The sequence below is a fragment of the Aotus nancymaae genome, unplaced genomic scaffold, assembly GCF_030222135.1.
Source record: "Aotus nancymaae isolate 86718 unplaced genomic scaffold, 86718_ANA_hifiasm-v0.15.2.pri h1tg000041l, whole genome shotgun sequence".
In the NCBI taxonomy this organism is placed as follows: domain Eukaryota; kingdom Metazoa; phylum Chordata; class Mammalia; order Primates; family Aotidae; genus Aotus; species Aotus nancymaae.
This window is the reverse complement of record NW_026988455.1, coordinates 14,523,674-14,543,172: the sequence shown is the minus strand read 5'-3', so window position 1 is coordinate 14,543,172 and position 19,499 is coordinate 14,523,674. Positions and strand designations below refer to the sequence as shown.

Sequence of the window (19,499 nt, the reverse complement as noted above, 5' to 3'; positions counted from 1 at the left end):
CCAGGCTGGGAGACAGAGTAAGACACTGTCTCTCCAGAAAAGAAAAGAAATGGGGAGGCAGGAAAGGATCAAAGGACAGTATAGTCAGTGGAAGGGAATGTGGATTCTTACATTTTGAAAGACAGGCACACTTTGAGTCATGAACAGGTCTGAGGTCTACAAGGCAAGGTGGCAAAAACTGGAGAAATGGCTGGCTAAGGAAGCTGCAGGTCATCCAGTGTCTGTCTGTCATCACATTTAGTCAGGTGGGCCGTGGAGTCCTGTACCTGCACCCGCTATTATGAAATGTCAAGTTAGAAAAAGAGGGTAGGAAAGTAGCCATCCTAAGTCAGTATTTCCAAAAGTCAAGTGACAGCTGACAAATCTACTCAAAAACATTTCTTCAAAATGCTTGTCCCTCCCTCACACACAAAAAAACTCTCTGGATCTCATGTCCTGTTTCAAGCACCTTTGCTTTGTAGTAATAAATGCAATGGGAGAATTCTAAAGAAATACACAGAAACAGAAGATTCTGATGATTGCAACATATAACATATTAAAACTTTTATGCAATAATTCTATTTGGCTTTATGTGATAGTTAAAAAGTGCCAATTGTTGAAATATGCTGTTGATGGTGATATAAATAAAAGTTGGGCATGTGATCTGTAAACATCATTTCTTCAGAAAAATAGAATTAGATTTTTGACTTACAGCATTTTCCAATGAAGGTAACCCAATTAAAGTGTTTGTTGGGACCTACTTTATTTATGGATAAAATGGTTCTGAGTTACATTCAATCATAACTCTTCGTTTTGGTGAATGAGAATACATTATTATTTTTCATTATGCTTTGGCATATCCTTCTGGTCTTTTTTCAATGCCTTTTTTAAAACCTTGTTGAAGTTGTACTGTACTTACAATTCAATATCCTGCTTTTTTTTTTTATGATGTAACAAGCATTTTTTCTTTAAAACACATAATTTTAGACTCTCTTGCATTCTATTACTTGTCCTTTCCACAACTGTTACACATTTTGGCTGCTTTGAATTATTTTAAATAATCCTGTAATAAACATCTTGATGATTATGTTTCAGGTCAGAGTATATTACCAAAAGTAAAATCATTCATCGGAGTGTGATTGTTTTTAAGACTCTGGACAAAGTCTCGGTGCCTTATTGAGCTTGAGTGAACCTTTTCAGTCTCCTAACATGGAACTTTGTCTTGATAACTCAGGGACATGATTTATCTATAGTCCTTTATAACTATTAGGGTGATTTTTGTTGTTGTTGAAACAAAGTCTGGGTCTATTGACCAGGCTGGACCACAATGGCATGATCTCAGCTCACTGCAACCTCCACTTCCTGGGCTCAAGTGATCCTCCCCCCCAGCCTCCCAAGTAGCTTGAGACTACAGGCACACACCACTGTGCCTGACTAAGTTTTGTAGTTTTTTTTATAGAGATGGGGTTTCAGTGTTGCAGGTCTTTTAGAATTTGTCTAGCAGGCTTTCCAGTTTTTGCCAGAAAGCCCCTCTCAAAAAAAAAAAAAAAAAAAAAGACACAGGGTTTCTGCATGTTGCCCAGGCTGGTCGTGAATTCCTGAGCTCAAGTGATTAGCCTGCCGTAGCCTCCCACAGTGCCAGGATTACAGGCATGAGATACTGTGCCTTACCGTTGGGGTGATTTTAACAGCTACTAATTCCATGACCAAAAACAAGTCTACTCCCATCCTACCCTGTTTTGCTGTTACTTCAAGAGTCTCGGTGATTATATTTCCATGCTTGTTAGGAATTATCACCAATCAATACTCAATAAGTCTGAGATGAGAGATCTCACTAGCAAATAATGGAATGCAGTTGCTTTTAACACCTGCTTCATGACTGCCTCAGTTTTCTTCAGGCTCTCTTGATAAGTAGGGGCACTACTGTGGTTTAGTAAATTCTTCAGTGATATGTACTAAACTTCATAGGAACCTGAACCTGAAAAGCGGGCACACTTCACCTACTGCCCTGCAATGTTGACCCAATTTTTAAAGTTTTCTTCCCAAATGATTTTGCTACATTTGATTCCTTTAGGATTGTGATAGCTTTTCTGTAAAATCCTTCCAACCTCAAGTGAGTATTCTAAATCATGACGTTTTCTTACTGAGGCAAGACAGTCACATTTTTACCTTTATTAACTAATATCAACAAAATTTATTTTGGCTATGGTTAAGATTTCTCAGCAGTATCTGTTAGGAATTCTGGTCAACAGATCAGCTTGGGCAGGTGAAAAAGAAAAATCATAAAACAAACAAAAGACCTTCACTAAATATCAGTTTTGCTCTGGTCCTGGAAAAAAATCATTAAAAGAAATAACCAGTATTCTAAACGTAGTTTCTTAACTAGCATATCAGCCTTCAGCATGCCTCTAAGACGAAAATGTAATCAAAGCTAAAGCTGACATTTATGTGAAGTTTATAATGTATGGAGTCACCAGTTTAGTGTCATAGTATAGATGTGGAATTACTATTGCCTTTTGGTTTGTGGAGGTAATGAGAAAAAGATTCCCAGATGAAGCACAGCAAATTATATCTCAGTAATGTGTGTATATAAGCCATTGGTACAGGAGTTCAAACTACCACTTGCACAGTGGCCGGTGGGGCTTTTCCATCTCATACTCTGTGGTATCATGGCCATGTCGCTGTGTCTGTTCACTTCCATGTAGAGGAGAGGTAGGTGTCCAGCAGCACCTGTGAACTGTAAGTCCAGTGAGTGCCTTTAAACTTGTATTTCAGGTTGTACCCCTCCCCCAGTTACCCCATGTGTTATCAAAGCCATACTTTCTAGCCTGAGGTATATCATTATGTAAAACCCATCTGATGTCACAGGCCATCAGTGGTCTTGGGGACCCCTCCCGCACTTTTGTCTGGGAAGTAGTGCACTTTCCAAGTAGCAATTTCTGTTTAGGCCTTAAATTATGTAAAATGACATAATGGAAAACACGTTGGGGTAGGATAAGCTTTTTAACAGAAACAGAACACCTTCTGTAAACACCATGGTACAATTAGACCATTGTTCTGTACTTAGGAAAAAGGCAACTTCCTGGCCGTGGGTGCGGGGGAAGAAAGCACCACATTTGAAAAGGTGTATTAAAAAGACCTCACTCAGCTCAAGTTAGAGAAAGAAATGCCAAGAATTCAAAACTCTGTCAGACCTTTTCACTTCCTTATTCACTTTTTTTAAAAACCTATAATTTAGGGAAAAAAAATTACTGTAGCAAGTGTTCGTGCTACCCCAGTGCGTTCTATAGGTGATGTGGAAGCTGGGTACTGCCCAGGACCTCCTGACTTTCTCTGCTGAAGCTGGCCATCCAAGCCCTTGCTGTGGTAGGGAGAGGGATGGGTTGATGTGTGTAAGAGATTCCCACCCTGTGGGGAGGAGAGAAACAATTACAGACTTGGAAGAATTAATTTCTGAGCAGTGAGGGGACTGAGAGCAAGTGTAGCTGATATTTAGAATTTCCTCCATTTTTATGGACAATGGGTTCTTGATCCTGTATGGATAATGAAATAATTGGAGAGGAGAAAAAAACACAGAGAACCTTCCAGCTATGAAGTGAGAGAGAGGTCAGGCCTAGAGACCTGGAATGGGTCATAAAGTGGGACTTGGCCATGAAAGGTAGGGGTCCACAGGAGAGACTCTGGCCTGATGAGAAGAGAAGGTTAGTGGTACCAGTTGGGTTTGTAGAGAGGGAGGATATATCCTGGAGGGCTTTAGAAGCCAAACTCAGATTTCGATGATGAAAACAACATAGTCCAAGAAGTCTTCCGTGGAGAACTTCCGGCTCCTTCTTTTGCCCTTGTTCTTTATTCTTAGAAGTGGAAAAAAGAAAATGGCACAGGCGTATTAAGTCCAGTGAGCCTTTATTTTTTAAGCAGAACAAATGTGTTTATTTCTCATTTTACAGTATTGACCCCAAGTCTCAGAGCATTCAGCTGTCTTCTTTATGAGCATAGAGAACTCTGGACTTGTCTCCTTACAGGGTTTAGAGTTTTTAGGGCCTTAGTGAAGACAGAGATGTCATACCAAGATTGTTGTAGCCATTTTACCCCTTTGAGCTTTGTTGCATTATTGGTCCAAACTGCTTACCAATAGCACAGTTGAAATTAAGAGTATGTCCATCACAGGTGTACAAAGCAAAGATGTGCTTGTAATCCATCAACAGAAAAATGACACCATCTGTTGGTAACGTAGAAAATGACACCATGAAGATGTCATTGAGGGAGGGTCAGGTGTTAAATCTGCAATTACAAAGAGGTCTGACTTTTGGGTTGCTGCTAGGTTATAAAGAATGCTAATTTTAAACAAGTTGCCCATAGAAACTGAACAATTCATATCTACAAATTATACTCACTGCATTTCATATGCTCCTTTCCAAAAAGGTAAAATGTTTGGGTGTATAAATCTTAGAATGGTAGGAAAAAAACAGTCCAGAAAGTGTGGCCCTGTGTTGAAGGTGATGGTAAATAAAATGGTTTTTGTGGTATATGTAAGAGAAGTACAAATGCATTTCTCAACCTGGAAGGGGCGTGCGGGGTGGGGTGGCTGAGAGGGTGAGAGAACACCTTGGTTCTTGCCACCGTCATCCAAAAATCCAATTCCCGAGTAAACTGCAGTCGTCTTAAACCTTGTGTTCGCCCCTGATTTTCATATTTATGAGGCCCATATGTGCATTGAAAAAATAAAAACAGTGACCCAGTGTAGCAGAAAAACTAGCCCATCTTTGATACAGGATTTTCGGTTAATTTATGCAGGCCCCTTTGCACTTCAGCATTTTTCCCACTGGTTGCTAAGCAACCGTTTGAGTTACTGCGCATGCCTTTTTTATGATAACTGTCAATATGATTACTTTTTAATTATACAACTGGGACTGTGGATTAAAACAGCATATTGTCACTCATGCGTTGCCACTGCCTTCTAGTATTCTCACAAGCTCCTAGAATCACCTTCTGAAATTTTCATGGCAGTGATTTATGATTATTTTCTGATATTTCTGGCTTCACAAAGGAAGTAGAGATGGCATCATAAGGGGAGTGAGATTTTTGTGAAAATTGACTATATCACACACCACAAGCTGTTATTGATCTGAGTAGGCCAAATCAGATATTAAGATCTTGAACCTAAATTATGAATTTCTTTGTTCTTTAACCAAGTCTGCTTCCAACAGTGAGGGTAAAAGCTCGCACTGCTTTGTAGCCTGAGTTTCAAAATTACAAAAATGTTAAGCAATTGTTGCTATTAAACCTGCTTTCAAATAAACCTGCCTTTTATTTGGGGGAGGGCTCAGCACTATTCTCAGAAACGTGAAGCATCCACACTTGTGAAACATGTTCTTTTTTCACCTAAATTGCTCCATACACCCAGAAGGGCAGTTAGGCAAGATGAAGGGGTTCCTCTAGCAAATAATAATAAAGGTTTGTGTGGTTTACAGTATGTAAAATACCCTAAAAGAAATAAGACCAAGAAGATGGTCAGTCACTAGGTACATACATGAAAGCTTTGCACTTGAGTTTCTGGAGTATACTCTAACATATTATTTTGAGTTACTTTCTTAATACAAGGTGGATTTGAGAACAAAGGAGTATGGAAATAAGTTTGAAATAAAGTATGGAAATAATAATTGGTAAATTTGTGTGTATATGTGTGTATATATATGTATGTGTGTATATATGTGTGTGTATATATATATACACACACACACACACACATACATTTAAAAATGAAATTTTTAGCTAACAAGGATACTTTAAATCTTTCTATCAAAATAAAGAGATGTATTTGCTCTGAAAGGGAAATCCACAGTGGACTTCTCATGTGTGTGAGAGAAGTGGGGACCAAATTGCATTTTACTGTGATTTTGATGTTAGCACAAGGGACATTCATCTCCAGTACAGTTGTGGGATTTTCCCTGACCTAAAGAGCTCCATATCTGTATGCATGGAATGTAATTTGCTTTGTTGACATTTTCTGAAAGAAAAGTAAAACCTTTCCTCAGTAGTGTTTGATGTGGCTTGTTTTTGTTTGTTTCACCCATCCTACAGTTCAGGGCGACAGCTCAGTGAAGTCTTCATTCAGTTACCTTCAAGGAAAGAATTGCCAGAATACTATGAATTAATTAGGAAGCCAGTGGATTTCAAAAAAATCAAGGTAGATATTTTGTTCTTTATTCTTCAACTTTATTCTTCAAGTAAATAAAGAAGCAGTGTAAATTCATTGAAATGGTTATAGTTGGAGCTGCCACTGATGCCCGCTCGGGGCTTGCCACAGGAAAAGTTGGGATGTCCTTGTGCTTTTCCATGAATATTACTTTTATCACGTTGAGAGCTCATGTTATATCGCATTTTACTGAAGACCTTTCAGACTCCCTGCTCCTCCCGCCCCCACTATTGCTCTTATTTCCCATTTATGCTCCTCTTTGCAAAAAGGAATGATAGTGGGAGGGTGGATTTGGTGAATGGCGCCCCCTGGGGTTGTGCAGTCCCACGTCCCTGGCTGGCAGGCCTTTATGCTGTGAAGACAAAGGGAAAATCAGGCTTTGTTAACTAAGTAATGATTGCTGTATTTTCATCTCCCTCTTTTTTCTCCATTTTCTCCAAAATTACCATTAGGAAAGGATTCGTAACCACAAGTACCGGAGCCTGGGCGACCTGGAGAAGGATGTCATGCTTCTGTGTCACAACGCTCAGACGTTCAACCTGGAGGGATCCCAGGTCTGCCTTCCGTTCTCTAAATGTTCTTTTTAAGTAAAATATTTCATTTTCTACCTTTTGAATCATTGCTAGTAGCAGAAGAAAAATAACTAAAAACCTGTGTTCCATGCTACCTGTGATAGAGGCTTTGGCATTATCAGATTACCTTTGTACCACAGCTGTGCTAGCACCTACTCACGCTTCCCTTCAAGGCCTAATTTCTTTTCTTTTTTTTTCTTTTTTGAGACAGAATTTCACTCTGTTGCCCAGGCTGGAGTGCAGTGGTGCAATCTTGGCTCCCTGCAACCTCCAGTTCCTGGGTAGCTAGGATTACAAGCACCCACCACCATGTCTGGCGAATTTTTGTATTTTTAGTAGAGATAGGGTTTCACCATGTTGGCCAGGCTGGTCTTGAACTCCTGACCTCAGGTGATCCACCCAACTTGCCCTCCCAAAGTGCTGGGATTATAGGCATGAGCCACCAAGCCCAACCTCAAACCATATATATATGTATATATTTTTTTTAGATGCAGTTTCACCCTTTCACCCAGGCTGGAGTGCAGTTGTACTAGTTTGGCTTACTGCAACCTCTGCCTCCCAGGTTCAAGTGATTCTCCTGCCCCAGCCTCCCGAGTAGCTGGGATTACAGGCACCCACCATCAAGCCTGGCTCATTTTTTATATTTTTAGTAGAGACAGGGTTTCACCATGTTGGCCAGGCTGCTCTTGAACTCCTGACCTCAGGTGATCCACCCACCTCGGCCTCCCAAAGTGCTGGGATTACAGGTGTGCGCCTGGCCTCAAAGCTTATATAGCAATTAGAGGAGGGATTCAAGTAAATCATTGAAGGTAATATTGAAAGGCTAGCAGTACCATTTTTGCTTTTTTTGTTTTTTTTGAGATTATATATTTGATTATATTTCCTTTATTTTTCTGATTGTACTCTTGCATCAGGAGGTGAAACTACTAGAATTTAAGAGAAAACAATATAGGGGAAAAAAGAACAGTCTCTAATTGCTTTTTTAGAAACCTTTTTATCAGCCCAATTGGAATTCTCTTTACTCCCCTTCTCCATAGTAACAAGTCTTAAGAGTATATAAATGAACTGAATTTATTAAAATAACCAAAGGGAGGGCACTTTCATTTTAATTACACCTCAATTACTGTCACCTTTTGTAGGAATTTTTTCCTATCTGTATTTCTGGTCTGATGCCTTCAAACCCATGAAGAAGAAAAAAAAAAGATGTACCCCTCAACCAATGCAGTGCCAAACCACCATTCAATTCCCTAAGCCTGGTTCGTGCTCATACCCTTGTGCCTTCACATCCATTTCAGTTATCAAACAGGAGAACATAGACATCCTCAGAATGTGCCTTGAACAGACTTAAACATTTACAAGTTAATAGCAGTAGTATCTTGACCAAAACAGGAGGTCTTGAAAGCAAGCCTTCTGTTACTCAAGACACTCTCCAAGGAAAGTTAAGCTGGAAGCCAGGACATAGAAAGTAAAAGAATCAACAAAGGTGGTCTTGTGAATGACAGTTTATTTTAGTCTCTGGGTAGATTTTTGGATTCTTTATGGCATTATTATGATATGCATCCAGTCCTCTTTTCTACAACCTTCCTATCTGTCTTCACTCTGTCTCACAACTGAAATGAGGTGATAAGTGGCCTCTTGACTGGTTTGTCCCCCAGGCCGTCTGGACACTAGTTTGTCTTTCTCTAGCTCCCTTCTTATCCTGTCCATTTCCTGCCCCTCTTCCCAAGCTTTGAGTTTCCCCTGCACTGTCTAGAATGAATTTCCTCCCTATAGACGACTGCTTTCTGAAGTCTCACCTAAGTCTTTAGCTGCATCTACTACTCCTCAGCCTAAACAGTCCATAGTCCATTCAGACTGATACCATAGTCACCTGCTTCCCCAATTACATTTCTTTTACTCTTTAAGGTCATTCTAGACTCACATGGTATTGTAAGATATAACACGGAGAGACATTCTGTATACCCTTTGCTTCATCTCAAGATGGAAACATCTTGCAAAACATAAGTCAGTATCTTTTTTTTTTTTTCTGAGATGGAGTCTCATGCTGTTGCCCAGGCTGGAGTGCAGTGGTGCGATCTTGGCTCATTGCAATCTCCACCTCCTGGGTTCAAGCAATTCTCCTCTCTCAGTCTCCTGAGTAGCTGGGATTAAGGCACGCACCACGGTGCTCGGCTAATTTTTGTATTTTTTTAGTAGAGATAGGGTTTCCCCATGTTGGCCAGGTTGGTCTTGAACTCCCGACCTCATGGTCTGCCAGCCTCGGCTTCCCAAAGTGCTGGGATTACAGGTGTGAGCCACTGCGCCCAGCCCAGGACAGTGTTAACCAGGAAATTGACATCAATACAATCCCAGATGCATCTCTTTTATTCTTGCCTCCTCATCGTTCTCATTTCTTTTCCTTTTCTAAAAAGCCCCTCTCCTTTCTCAGCACTGAAGGAATTCTTCTCACCTTTAAGATCTAGCTCAACTCTGATGCCTCTGACAAATTCTGGCCTGATGGTCCCATCCTGTGTGTCTCTCGCAGGTCATTTATTCTGTCATACTCATACTCGCTGCCTATATTGTGCACTTGGCGCATACCACAATTTGCTCAGTCACTTTTTTGAGAGTGTAGAATATGTTCCTAAAGAGCAGGGGTTATTTTATTTTCCTTTAAATTTTTTTAAAAATTGTGATGAAAGACCTAACAAAATTTATCATCGTTCTCATTTCTAAGAATACGGTTCAGTAGTGTTAAGTATATTCACGTTGAGGGGCAGCAGATCTTTAGAACTTTATCTTGCAAAACTGAAACTCTTACCTCCTCCTTTCCCCAGCCCCTGACAACCACCATGGCACTTTCTGTTTCTATGAATTTGCCTATTTTAGATAAAGTATTTGTCTTTTTGTGACTGGCTTATGCACTTACAGACCTAGTATAATATCCTCCAGTTTAATCCATGTTAGAGCGTGTGACAGGATTTCCTTCCTTTTTAAGACTGAATAATATTGTAACATGTATAGACTACACTTGCTTATCCACTCGTTTGTTGATGGACCCTTGGGTTGCTTCTACCCCTTGGCTATAGTGGATAATGCTGCTAGGAACATGGGTGTCCCAGTGTCTTTTCAAGACCCTCCTTTTGATTCTTTACCCAGAAGTGAGGCTGCCAGATCATAGAGTAGGTCTATTTTCAGTTTCTTGAGGAAAAGGACAATTTTTGAACTTGTATCTTTCAGCACTTACCTAGGCCCATTCTTAGATATGTGTATACACTAAAAATAAAGGGTTGATTGGATGAGTATTGGCTGCTACTGATAAACTCAGTAACAAGGAATAGCCCCCACTTGCTAGGGACTTTGCATTTTAAAGAAGATTGCTTTACCACAGTCTTACTGCAGTATTTGGCAGAACAATTCAAATTAGAAATGTGGTTTTTAAAAATACTATTTTTGACATCAAATATGAGGATATTTTATCTACTGTTCTCCTCCAAGCATCCATATACTTTGAAATAATTCCAACTGCATTTGGACTTTCTCCTCTATGAATGTGTATGTCTGTATTTGGGCTTGGTGTTTTTGCTGTTGGGTTTTCATGTGGGGATAAAAGCTAATGGTGACATTTCTACTAAAATTCACATAGAGTAAGCTGGTGTGTTACATAAGGAAGAGTTCACTCTCATGGTACATCTTAGGCCCTCAGCTTGTAGTTTTAACAGATGCCCCTTTGACCGTTCAGATCTATGAAGACTCCATCGTCTTACAGTCAGTGTTTAAGAGTGCCCGGCAGAAAATTGCCAAAGAGGAAGAGAGTGAGGATGAAAGCAATGAAGAGGAGGAAGAGGAGGATGAAGAAGAGTCAGAGTCTGAAGGTAAGCCCAGACATTCGGGTCATCTATGTCTTTCCCCGCCTTACCTGCATAGCTGTCTCCACAGATGCTCACAAAAGAGACTTTAGAGTGGGGGAGATCTGGATTGGAGCCCTTAGTCCACTTTGTCCTTGCTGGGCAACCGCAGGCCATATACTTCACCCTGCTCATGCTCAGTTTTCTCATCTGTAAAACTGAAGTGATAAAAATGACCTCCAAGCATGTAAAATGTTTAGCACAGGCTGGGCTCCTAGCAAATACTTACTGTTTTATTTCTTTTTTTTTTTTTGAGGCGGAGTTTCGCTCTTGTTACCCAGGCTGGAGTGCAATGGCGCGATCTCGGCTCACCGCAACCTCCGCCTCCTGGGTTCAGGCAATTCTCCTGCCTCAGCCTCCTGAGTAGCTGGGATTACAGGCACGCACCACCGTGCCCAGCTAATTTTTTTTTTTTGTATTTTTAGTAGAGATGGGGTTTCACCGTGTTGACCAGGATGGTCTCGATCTCTTGACCTCGTAATCCACCCGCCTCAGCCTCCCAAAGTACTGGGATTACAAGCTTGAGCCACTGCACCCAGCCTATTTATTTTTGAGACAGGGTCTCACTCCGTCACCCAGGCTGGAGTGCAGTGGCGCCATCTCGGCTCATTGCAATCTCCGCCTCCCGGGTTCAAGTGATTGTCCTGCTACAGCTTTCTGAGCAACTGGGACTACAGGCGCCTGCCACCATGCTTGCCTAATTTTTGTATTTTTAGTAGAGAACGGGGTGTCACCATGTTGGCAAGGCTGGTCTCGAACTCCTGACCTCAAGTGATCCACCCGCCTTGGCCTCCCAAAGGGCTGGGATTACAGTCGTGAGCCACCACACCTGACCTGCCCAAAGTGCTGGGATTACAGTCGTGAGCCACCACACGTGACCTGCAAACACTTTCTGAATATTAGCCTACTCACGTTTTCTACCAACACTGCTGTAAATGCCACCTATCTTCTATTCTTGAGCACAGTGGTTCTCAAACCTGGAGGGCGGCTTGAAGAGTATGCCAGGGTTTGATCCAGTAGCCTGTGGCAGGGCCTGAGAGTTTACATTTCTGGCAAATTCCAGGGGAACTGATGCTGCTGGGCCCAGGATCACACTGAGATTTCCAGCTTTAGAAAATAATTGTCAAACTGAGTTGGAACTGTGAATTTTGCAGTTTTTTTATTTTTTTGCCAGGGGGAGAGGGTGATGAGGGGGTACTGATTCCTGTCTTTATTTAAAATTTTGATATTTTGTTTATCATGGACTTTGGGGCATTCGTATTACGACCTCTTAGGATATTAGTTGATTACTGGATTTTGGTGCCCCCTTAAATTTTACACTCAAGGTGAGTGCTTCGATTGTTTTGCCCTAGTTCCAGCCCTGACTGATAACCCAAATATTCCAAACGTTAAGGGTGCTGTCATAAGTTGAAAATTTCTTCTTAGTGGGGCATGTTGACTCATAACTATAATCAGAGCACTTTGGGAAGCTGAGGCAGAAGGATACCTTGAGGCTAGGAGTTGAAGACCAGCCTGGATAACATAGCAAGACCCTATCTCTACAAAAATTTTTTAAAAAAGAAATAGCCAAATGTGGTGGCACATGCCTGTGTCCCAGCTACTCAGAAAGCTGAGACTGGAGGATTACTTGGTCTAGGAGTTAAAGGCTGCAGTGAGCTATGATCATACCACTGCCCTCCAGCCTGGGTAAAAATTTAAAACATAAAATTTCTTCATTATGTGTGTCTTCACCCTATACCTCCCAAAATAATAAATCCTAGTAGTTATGGTCTGCTATGTAAAACAGTAAAATGGTGTAAGCTGGGCATGGTGTCTCATGCCTGTAATCCTGGCACTTTGGGAGGCCAAGGCAGTTGGATCACTTTTTTTTTTTTACAGTGGAGTCTAGCTCTGTCCCCCAGGCTGCAGTGCAGTGGTGTGATCTTGTCTCACTGCAACCTCTGCCTCCTGAGTAGCTGGAATTACAAGCACGCGTCACCACACCCACCAATTTTTTTTGTATGTTTTTAGTAGAGACAGGGTTTCACCACTTTGGTCAGGCTGCTCTCGAACTCCTGACCTCGTGATCCACCCACCTCGGCCTCCCAAAGTGCTGAGATTACAGGCGTGAGCCACCATGCCCAGCTGGTGGATCACTTTTGAAGGGTCTCCCTGGGGATTTTACATTATGCTCTACTAAAAATACAAAAATTAGCCGGGCATGGTGGTGGCCACCTGTAGTCCCAGCTACTCAGGAAGCTGAGGCAGCAGAATCACTTGAACCCAGGAAGCAGAGGTTGGAGTGAGCTGAGATTACACCAATATACTCCAGCCTGGGCAACAGAGCGAGACTCTGTCTGAAAAAAAAAAAAGTATAAACATGATTTTCTAATTACATACTTAATACAGATGACTTGGAAAATATTTTTTAAAAGATTAAAAAAACATAATTCAATATCCCTATATATATATATAAAATTTCAGAAGTTACCTTCTATTTTTTTATATACATAAATTTGTTTATAAAAACATAGCACAGGCTGGGCACGGTGGCTCACACCTGTAATCCCAACACTTTGGGAGGCTGAAGCAAGCAGATCACGAGGTCAGGAGTTCAAGACCAGCCTGGCCAATGTGGTGAAACCCTGTCTGTACTGAAAATACAAAAACATTAGCCAGGTTTGGTGGCACGCACCTGTACTTCCAGTTACTTGGGAGGCTGAAGCAGGAGATTGGCTTGAACCCAGGAGACACACAGACATTGCAGTGAGCCAAGATTATGCCACTGCACTCCAGCTTGGGCAGAAGAGTGAGACTCCATCTCAAAACACAGAGAGAGAAACATAGCACACTGTTTTGTGACATGATTTTTGTAGTTAATATGAACACTTTCTATGGCAATGAGGGTTTTTCTACAACAACATATATTAACTTGTATAATATATATTAGCATTAATGAATGTACTAAAAAACTTCTTAACTTGTATAATATATATTAGCATTAATGAATGTACTAAAAAACTTCTTAATTATACTCTTAATCAGGCTGTTTCTCACTAATGCTGTCCTGAGCAGTTTACCCATAAATTATTGAAAATATTTAAAATATATATGAAACATACACATTGCCATATAGGACAGAGTTTCCATTCTTGCCCTCAACATACATGACTTTTTCCTGACATCCTTTTCTGTTCTCAGTATTCTAGTTAGTGATTCTGCCTTTTATTTGTTACAAATTTAAACTTTCCCAAATTCATATAGTTATTCCTTCATTCTAGCACTTGAATACATCTGCATTATATATCTTAGCTATATATTTCCTTATTTTAGAGCCAGATTTCTGTTTTCAAAGAGCTGCTCTCTCTCCATCTATCAATTTAGTTTCTTTAACTTCTCAAGCCTTGGTGTATTAATTTTCTATTGCTGCTGTAACAAATTACCACAAACGTAGTGACTTTAATACAACACAAACTTACTAACTCCTGGTTCTGTGGGTCACAAATTCAACATGGGTCTCCCTGGGCTAAGATCAAGATTTCAGCAGCTTGCGTTCCTTTCTGGATGTTCTAGATGGGAATCCCATTTTCTTGTTCATCCTGGTTCTCAGCAGAGTTCAATTTCTTGTGTTTGTAGAACCAGCAAAGTTCCCGTTTTCTTGCAGGATGCCAGTGGAAGGCTGTTCCCAACAGTGTTCTTTGGCTCGCTCCCTGCCCCCAACCCCAATCCCAACCCCTAGCTCCAGCTTTAAAGCCACCAATGACAGATACAGTCCTTCCCATGTTGTGTCCCCATGAATCTCTCTTTTGCATCCTCCTTTTTAGCCTCTTACTCTTCCACTTTTAAGGATGCAGATGATTAGATCAGGCCCACCTGGATAATCCACAGTAATTTTCCCATCTCAAGGTCAGATAATTAACATTCAGAGGTTCTGAAATTAGGATATGGATATCTTGTGAGGAGCCGATACGCTGCCCACCACACTTGGTATCTAGGACTTTTCATAGGTGCATATGGTTGTATCATAAAACCTTAGGAAGCTGTTTGTAGGGCTTACCTGATGGTCCAGTTTATGGGCTTGCTTGTCCATAGTCTGTTAGGGTTTTTTGGAGAGACTTATCCACGAATGCACAAGCCTGACAGCATTAGAGTGTGCCACATTCCAAGGCACATTTGGATTATGCTCTACAGGATGCATTTTCTTACCTCCGTAGCCCGTCTTCTGCCCGTTCATTTCCCATCCTCCTGTGTCAGGGAGAACCCACACCTGTATAAGTGGACCTATTTCACTTTGTCTTTCCACATTATTTAGAAATGCCCATTATGACTGGCTTCTGGCATCTATTTCTTTTCTTTTCCTTTTTTGACATGGAGTTTTTGCTCTTGTTGCCCAGGCTGGAGTGCAGCAGTGTGATCTCGGCTCACTGCAACCTCCACCTCCCAGGTTCAAGCAATTCTGCTGCCTCAGCCTCCTGAGTAGCTGGGATTAGAGGCATTTGCCACCATGCCTGGCTAATTTTTTTTGTATTTTTAGTAGAGATGAGGTTTCTCCATGTTGGTCAGGCTGTTTTTGAACTCCCGACCTCAGGTGATCCGGCCACCTCAGCCTCCCAAAGTGCTGGAATTACAGCTGTGAGCCACTGCACCCAGCCTGGCATCTGTTTCTTTAGATGTTCCACATCTTTCCATTTTCATCAATAGGTAGGCCTTTTCATCTCCAGTCTCCTCTTCTTGTCCTAAGCTACTCCACCCAAAACCAAGGGCCCCACCCCATAGCTTGTTAAGCAGCAGACATTGGGTATAACAGAAACCTTGTGTACTAGCATGTGCCAACCTTTGCCCCATTTGGGATGGAGGAAAGGCAAATTCCACCACCACACTTCATCTACCACCACACTTCAGTTCAAAACAGCACAGCTCTCTTCTCTCCTGTTAGCTCATGTTTCTGTGGAAGATGTGGGTCCCTCTACTTCACAAAAGAAGTCTGGAACGTTATCATCTCTAAGATTCCTTCTGGAGCTATTCTTCTGTGACAACATCTATTTCTAGATGCCTTGAGAATCACCAAACATGGTAGTCTAGCAAAGCCGGCTTGAATGAGAGACCCACATTTTCAGTGCTTTCATCATCAAATACCAAAAATGGTATTTTATGGATACCTATCCCAAATAGCTACCATGGAGCAGACTGTCTTTGTTCCTTGGGATACGTACCTATATCTGTGATATTGTACCTTTAACTCTTCCAAGTGTTTTCATTTGTATCCCCAGAATAGTCCTGTGAAGGTGGAAATGGATGCAGTCTTTCTTAAGGCTAATCTGGCAGAGCACTGTTAGAAATTTACCATATGGACATGTCCACCATACCTCCCTCAAATTCTGCCAAGATACATTGAAATAGGTTCACAGCAGCTTTTTTATACTAGCAAAAAAAAAAAGCAGGAAACTTCACCCCTCCTCAGTACGAGGCTGGTTAAGTAAATTATTGTATACATGAGATGGAAAATTTTCAGGTATTTAAAAGAAATAGGCAGGTATGTGTGAGCTGATACCTATAAATGTCCCACATATGTGAGTAAACTGCCAACTATAGAATATGGATATGTATAAAGACCCCTTTGGGATAACTATGTAAAAAATTCAAATATTTATGTGTGTATATATACATACTTGAATCTTTATATTCTATAAAGAAAGACTTTTATAGAATATACGTAGAATTTCGCACATACACAGAGAAATGGATGTACTTGCAGGTATGGAAATAATATTTTTTTTTACTGGAAATAATTACAAGGGAGTTGTAGGGAGAGAGACTAGGAATGGGGGAAGAGAAGCATTCAAAGTGTTTCTTTTTACTTTCCATTTTGTACCTCTATGTTAAAAATATTATTCAACTACTTGAATCTACATAGTAAAAGTATTGGCCTTTAAAAGAACTCCTTACATTTATTTATATTTTTCATATAAAAGTTCTATTTAATGATTGCCCAAACACTTCCCCTCATTATCCTTGGTCAGTCACCGAGAGACAAGAAAAGGACCCAGCCTCGCCAGCCTCCGTGAGACCTCAGTCCCTCTTGTTGCCTGCTTAGCATGACTATACCATTTATCTTCCAAATGGAGACAGGTTGGCAAGTGAAAGGGCCGCTAACTAGATAGAACCACGCAGAACAGACATAAATTGGAAATGTTCTGGGCACTCTGGGATGTTCGTGTTGTCTGCAGGTTGGTGATAGTCTTACCACCTATACAAAGATCTCTGTGATTACTTATTGGTGTCTATTATTTTATTTGCTTTCGTTTTAGCAAAATCAGTCAAGGTGAAAATCAAGCTCAATAAAAAAGATGAGAAAGGCCGGGACAAAGGGAAAGGCAAGAAAAGGCCAAATCGAGGAAAAGCCAAACCTGTAGTGAGCGATTTTGACAGCGATGAGGAGCAGGATGAACGTGTAAGTACAGCTGGCTGGGATGAAGGCAGAGATGCCCTCTCCACTGCTCGCTGGCCTCTTGCATTTCCATGCCCCTTCCGCCTTTTTGCTTTACTACTCAGGGGTGGAAATGTCAGGATTACTGAGATTTCATTATTGAGGGATGTGAACGGAGCTGTATGATTTAAAACAAAGAATTGGGGCTTTGTTTATTGCTTTTTTAATAGTCTTCAAAAATGAAAAACTACTAAATCAAGTTCCTTTTTCCCCCTTTTTAATCTTCCCAAATGCTTTCTTATAAATACGGTTTTCCCCACAGCCAGTTAATATTTTATATCCATCACACCCAGCATGGTGCCTGGTACATAGCAGTAGATTAGATAGAAGAATGAGAAAAAGTGTTATGACATCAGAGTTACTGGCTCAAGTTGCTACTTAAGGGACTGTGTAAAAAACACATGACTTTTTAAGTACCCAGGGGTGTTATTTTTAATATTCGAAAAATTTGAGGAGCATCTATTGAGCCAGACCTTTAATTAGGTACCTTCCTGTGTGTTAGCATATTAAATACTGATGTCAGCATCATGAGATAGATGTCACTCTCAAAAAACGTGTTACAGAAATGGTTAGGTTATGTGTGTTTTGCTACAGGTCACATACAGAGGTGGAATTCGGACCCAAGTAACATAACTCAGTCTAGTGTGTTATCCCCGACTGGTCAGCAAGGTAGAAGACTGGGCAGAAACTCCTGACACCTTGTGCCTTTTGAAGTGCCCTTCATTTCATCCATTCACTTTCCAGAGGATGGTTTTCTGGCACCCACTTTATTTTCTTTCTGGAAAGATACATTTCCCTTTTAGTGTATGTGCTAGTTGGATTTACCTTCAACACGTGACCATTTTCAGAATTATTCTCTCACTCCAGCCTTAACCCTCGATGCAAGCGTTTTCAAATACATTTAAAATGCTGCATTTTCTATAGAAGACATGACATGCAGGGTATTTTTTTTTTTCCTCCCATGAATTTTCTAAAACCTAGGGCTGGAAACGAGAAAATATTCGCCATAAACCTTTGCAGCCAAAGTGAAAGGGCACACACACTAGCACAGAGGGTGGACGCTGCTTTGGGGTTTTCAGTAAGAAAATCTTCCCAGCGTAGAGGCTGTTGACGCCTCTTTAATGTGTTTCTGTGCTCCCACGGAAAGAGAGTTGGAGAGTTGTTTTCAAAATGTCATTTTCTCTCACTAGCCTCTTAATGGTTTGTTGTTGTTATATCTTCTTTTTATTGCATGTGCTGTTACTTCATTTTATCTTATTTTTACTTTTAGGAACAGTCAGAAGGAAGTGGGACTGATGATGAGTGATCGATATGGACCTTTTTTCCTTGGTAGAACTGAATTCCTTCCTCCCCTGTCTCATTTCTACCCAGTGAGTTCATTTGTCATATAGGCACTGGGTTGTTTCTATATCATCATCATCTATAAACTAGCTTTAGGATAGTGCCAGACAAACATATGATATCATGGTGTAAAAAACACACACATCCACAAATATTTGTAACATATTGTGACCAAATGGGCCTCAAAGATTCAAAGATTGAAACAAACAAAAAGCTTTTGATGGAAAATACGTGGGTGGATAGTATATTTCTATGGGTGGGTCTAATTTGGTAACGGTTTGATTGTGCCTGGTTTTATCACCTGTTCAGAGGAGAAGATTTTTGTCTTTTGTAGCACCGATAACCAGGAGAAGCCATTAAAAGCCACTGGTTATTTTATTTTTCATCAGGCAATTTTCGAGGTTTTTATTTGTTCGGTATTGTTTTTTTACACTGTGGTACATATAAGCAACTTTAATAGGTGATAAATGTACAGTAGTTAGATTTCACCTGCATATACATTTTTCCATTTTATGCTCTATGATCTGAACAAAAGCTTTTTGAATTGTATAAGATTTATGTCTACTGTAAACATTGCTTAATTTTTTTGCTCTTGATTTAAAAAAAAAGTTTTGTTGAAAACGCTATTGAATATTGCAATCTATATAGTGTATTGGATGGCTTCTTTTGTCACCCTGATCTCCTATGTTACCAATGTGTATCGTCTCCTTCTCCCTAAAGTGTACTTAATCTTTGCTTTCTTTGCACAATGTCTTTGGTTGCAAGTCATAAGCCTGAGGCAAATAAAATTCCAGTAATTTCCAAGAATGTGGTGTTGGTGCTTTCCTAATAAAGAGATAATTTAGCTCAACAAATGCAGCCTCTTTCTTTGACTCCTAGAGGATTGAAACCCTTGTGTCTGAAGTGGCAGTTTTCTGGAGAGGGCTAGGCAGGCTCTTGTTACAGAACACTTGATTGATTGATGATAGGGAAAAAAAGAGGTTGAGAGAGCCAGTCTCCTTGGAGTGGTCCAGGTGTGTCACCAGGGAGCCTGCTGCACCCATGACGTTAAACTATTC

The 19,499-nt window shown here is 40.7% G+C and overlaps 1 protein-coding gene, 1 long non-coding RNA gene and 1 other non-coding gene across 8 annotated transcripts in view; 2 read left to right on the top strand and 1 right to left on the bottom strand.

Moving 5' to 3' along the window:
* SMARCA2 (SWI/SNF related, matrix associated, actin dependent regulator of chromatin, subfamily a, member 2) overlaps positions 1-19,288 on the top strand; it is a 211,045-nt gene extending 191,757 nt beyond the window's left edge. For 4 of the 6 annotated variants that reach the window (XM_064361484.1, XM_012454586.2, XM_012454583.2 and 1 more), the window contains 5 exons: positions 6,061-6,166; positions 6,628-6,729; positions 10,469-10,601; positions 16,922-17,064; positions 18,371-19,288. In XM_064361484.1, coding sequence (XP_064217554.1) covers positions 6,061-6,166; positions 6,628-6,729; positions 10,469-10,601; positions 16,922-17,064; positions 18,371-18,406 — 520 coding nt within the window. In that variant the 3' untranslated portion in view covers positions 18,407-19,288. The remainder of the gene's footprint in view (positions 1-6,060; positions 6,167-6,627; positions 6,730-10,468; positions 10,602-16,921; positions 17,065-18,370) is intronic. The other 2 variants (XM_012454589.2, XM_012454587.2) reach the window with 1 other exon arrangement.
* Positions 1,450-1,511, top strand: LOC135268708 (U7 small nuclear RNA). The gene has a single exon (XR_010337074.1). It is a non-coding gene; the product is annotated as a U7 small nuclear RNA (small nuclear RNA).
* LOC135268669 (uncharacterized) lies at positions 5,803-13,522 on the bottom strand. Its single transcript, XR_010337002.1, has 3 exons — positions 13,309-13,522; positions 10,646-10,792; positions 5,803-6,527 (listed from the first exon to the last, which is right to left on the bottom strand). It is a non-coding gene; the product is annotated as an uncharacterized LOC135268669 (long non-coding RNA).
* Positions 19,289-19,499: the final 211 nt, after the last annotated feature.